Source organism: Manis pentadactyla, chromosome 11, assembly GCF_030020395.1.
Source record: "Manis pentadactyla isolate mManPen7 chromosome 11, mManPen7.hap1, whole genome shotgun sequence".
Taxonomy (NCBI): domain Eukaryota; kingdom Metazoa; phylum Chordata; class Mammalia; order Pholidota; family Manidae; genus Manis; species Manis pentadactyla.
In genome coordinates, this window is record NC_080029.1 from 74,559,688 (window position 1) to 74,563,698 (window position 4,011).

A 4,011-nucleotide genomic window follows, 5' to 3' on the forward strand; every position below is an offset into this window, starting at 1 on the left:
AGAGGTCAAGAAAAATGACTGAAAACCAGGTATTTGTTTTGGTGACGGGTGGCGGGAGAGGCTGTTAACGACAAAGGCAAAAACCAGACAGGAATGTACTGGGAAGTAGAAAATGGACGCCACTCCTTTGATTAGTTTGTTTATGAAGGCGAAGACAAAGAGAGGACATTAGCAGAGGAAGAAGAGGGCTGGAGAAGGGATATTTTAAGAGAAAAGTAACTTTGGAATGTTTAAATGGCAACAGGACTAGGCACAGGAAGAAGAAAAGATAAATAATAGCCGGGGTAAAAAGAAATCCATAGTACCGGCGGACGGATCCTCTTTGACTACTGATCCACCAAGCTGAATGGACATCCAGAATTCGCCGGTTTCAGTAGAAAAGGGTTTCAGGTCATGCTTTTTTTTGTTCTGCACTGCAGCCTCCACTCTCCCGCCTCGTCCCCTCCTTTCCCAGCCCGCAGGGTCTCTTCCCGCTCTCCCCCCACACTGCCCGCCCACGCCACGCCTCACCTCTCAGTGAAATACATAGCCTTCTCCATGAATCCTTCCGGGTCTCCAGGCAAGGCCACGCCCAGTCTCAATCCTGCCCGCTCCCGATTGGAACTCGCTTCCTGAAATACGCATGCGCAGAGGTGTCGCAACTACTTCTAAAAAAGCAAACTTAAGTCTTGTGCCGGCGCGCTAAGTCCCGGTCGCTATGCGGGTGCTTGTGGGTGAGGGAGGGCCGAAAGGGAGAGTAGGGGGCGGGTTAATAGAAAGATGATTTAGCCATTGAGAGGTGGGAGGCCGCTTCCAATGGAGGGCACTCTCTCGTGCACGGGCAGCCTGGCCTTGGCCTCCTATCCCGAAATCGGATCTCCCAAATCCCTGTGACCTTTGTCACCTCTGCATTGCGGGGAGGGGACGCGGAGGAGGAAAAGTATGGTGTCAGATGGGATGGCATCAGAGGAGGGGCCACATGTTGGGCACCCCCCGAGAGGATAAATCACTTGTGTTTTCCGATCAGGTGGCGGGACGGGTTTCATAGGGACAGCTCTAAACCAGCTGCTGAAAGCCAGGGGCCACGAAGTGACACTGGTCTCCCGAAAGCCCGGGCCGGGTCGGATCACGTGGGTATGTCCATCCTCTGGAAGCTGTGGGGCAAGGCCTGGTTTCTGGGTGCAGGGCAAGGCCCCAGAGGCACTGTGCTTTCCCTAACAGGATGAACTCGCTACGTCTGGGCTGCCCACCTGCGATGCAGTGGTCAACCTGGCAGGAGAGAACATCCTCAACCCTCTGCGAAGGTCAGCCCGGGCCCTAAAGCAGATACCCGTCAAAGCAGAGGGAGGAAAGTGTGGGATGTTGATGAGAACCTGTGAGCTGTGAAGAACGGAGCTGCCAGATTGAGAACTAAACCCATATCTGGACTACTCATCCCACCCCACTCCTCCATGCCCACCTGCCCTTCTACCCACTCAGCCAGTCGACTTTAGTCCTCACAACTTAGAATTCCCAGAAAAGATATGTCTCTCTTTTCCCTCTACAGGAGAGATGGACCATTTCTCTAAGCCACATTGCAGGGTTTTGCTAGAAATGGGTATGGAAGAGCCCCAGGGAAAGAAAGGGATATGTGCATGAATACATTCAGTGGCTTTTTATTTCCCCTTTGTTTCCCCTGCAGGTGGACTGAAGTCTTCCAAAAAGAGGTTCTCAGCAGCCGCCTGGAGACCACCCAAATACTGGCTAGAGCCATCACCAAGGCCCCTAAATCTCCCCAAGCCTGGGTCTTAGTCACAGGTGTAGGTATGGCCAAAATCACCAATCCCCTACGTTAACCAGGGAAAGGAAGGGGCACGGTGGGAAGTAGCTCAGGCCCTTCCAGCTATGCATGCCCAGAGTGCTGGTCTTTTCCCAGTGCAGGAACTTCCTAGGGCCTTGATCCATGCATGTGTCTCCTGACCTTTGTGTACTTTCACTGAGACCCTCAGAGGAAGTGGGCACTGGGAGCAGTGCCAGGTAAAGACCCACCTTCTCACTCCTTAGTCCCTTGCTTCTCATGACACAGTTCTTTAGGAGCAGAATTCCTGATTCTGTGTCTCACCTGTGCAACCAAATAATTGCAATTATAGAATATGTAGATCAGCCACTATTCTAAGTGTTCTACACGTACTACAGCATTTCATCCTCACGAGAATCTTATGAGGAAGGGACTATTATTATTCCCATTCTAAAGATGCAGAAATTCTGCACAGAGAGGTTGTGTAACTTGCCCAAAGTCACAGAGTTAATAAATGGTGTAGCTGAGATTAAAACTCAGCAAAGTCTTTAGCTGAGATCAAAACTGGCACCCAAGTCTTTGTTTTATCCACTGTGCTTTTGTAGCCTCTCAGCTTAGCTCATGACTAAAGATAAATTAGTCCAGGACAGCAACAGGTCAGCTCATGGAGAAGCTCAAGGGGAAAATATCCATGACTCTTGTCTTCCCCCCGGGATGATCACAAGGGCCAAGGAGGGTGAGGCCAAGGGAAGCCTTGACTACAAAGGGCCAGGCAGGACCACAGACACCCAGGGCGAACAGGTGCTGTTCCACCGGCAGCTTACTACCAGCCCAGCCTGACTGTGGAGTATGATGAGGACAGCCCAGGAGGGAATTTTGACTTTTTCTCCAACCTCGTGACCAAATGGGAAGCTGCAGCCAGGCTTCCTGGAGAGTCTACACGCCAGGTGGTGGTACGCTCCGGTGAGGATCAGGGGCCTGGGTAGTATCAGACAGGGTTGGAATGTATTCTCTAGGGGGTGTCGGGGGTTGTGTCAGTGGAGCTGAACTTAGAGAGGTTGCCACTTCTGGCCAGCGTGCAGATGGGAGGATGGGAAGGCCCAAGGCGAGTCACACCCCTCAGCGGCTGCAGAGCTAAGTCAGCATGGGGAAAGTGAGGAAGGGGAAGCATGGAGGAACTGTGGGGCTGCCTGGAGGCTGAGGACCCTCCCTGTCCCATCCCTCTTGCCTGCTGTAGGGGTTGTGCTGGGCCGCGGGGGCGGTGCCATTGGTCACATGCTGCTGCCCTTCCGCCTGGGCCTGGGAGGCCCCATCGGCTCCGGCCACCAATTCTTCCCATGGATACACATCAAGGACCTGGCAGGAATCCTGGCCCATGCACTTGAAGCAAGCCACGTGCAGGGGGTTCTGAATGGAGTGGCTCCAGCCTCCACCACTACGAATGCAGAGTTTTCCCAAGCCTTGGGGGCCGCCCTGGGCCGCCCAGCCTTCATCCCTCTCCCCGGCACAGTGGTGCGAGCTGTCTTTGGGCAAGAGCGTGCCATCATGCTGCTGGAGGGCCAGAAGGTGGTCCCACGGCGGACCCTGGCCACTGGCTACCAGTATTCCTTCCCAGAGCTGGGGGCTGCCTTGAAGGAAGTTATAGCCTAAGTGGGGAGGCTCATGGCAGGGCCCAAGGGCTGTCCCTCAACAAAGGCTTCTTGGTTAGAGGCTGAGTGGCTCAGGTATTCTGCTACTTGAGAGCCGAAACCATCTGGTTCTTAGGGATTCCTCTCCTGGTCCTCCTCCTTTCTCATTGTTCTGTTGCTCCCCCTTCTTTAACTGAAAAATTACTCTCACTGTATCAAGTTGCAGTCTCATCAAGTTGACACCTTAATCTCTTCAGCTTCTTGTAAAAGAAATTCTAAGGCTGGTTTCCCTACATGTCCCACTCCCACCCCAATTGTCCTTTATGTTGTATAGAGAATGTGCTGCAGTGTAGGCAATAAACATACATTATCTCAGTAGCTTTGGCTCATCTCTTTGGCCTAGATTCTCCTGCAATTTATTTCAAGGGATGTCACTCAAGATGACACTTCCCCCTACATGGGGTTTTGAAAGTTTTAATGAGCAACATCTCCTGTTTTTGGTCCCTCCATTGCCAAAAGAGCTGGTAACAAATTCAGGGCATGAGGTTATGAAGGTAGTGACTAGATGAGAAATGCTGATCCAGATCCACATCTGGTGGGCTCTGTGGTCACTGTGTATCCTTGTTC

General features: G+C 52.4%; 1 protein-coding gene across 1 annotated transcript; it reads left to right on the forward strand.

Annotated features, from left to right (window-relative positions):
• The first annotated feature begins 307 nt into the window (after nucleotides 1-307).
• On the forward strand, nucleotides 308-4,011 carry SDR39U1 (short chain dehydrogenase/reductase family 39U member 1). Its single transcript, XM_036884415.2, has 6 exons — nucleotides 308-713; nucleotides 1,007-1,113; nucleotides 1,201-1,283; nucleotides 1,661-1,782; nucleotides 2,576-2,719; nucleotides 2,994-4,011. Exons 1-6 carry the CDS (start codon nucleotides 698-700, stop codon nucleotides 3,404-3,406), a joined length of 885 nt encoding a protein of 294 aa, XP_036740310.2. The 5' UTR covers nucleotides 308-697; the 3' UTR covers nucleotides 3,407-4,011.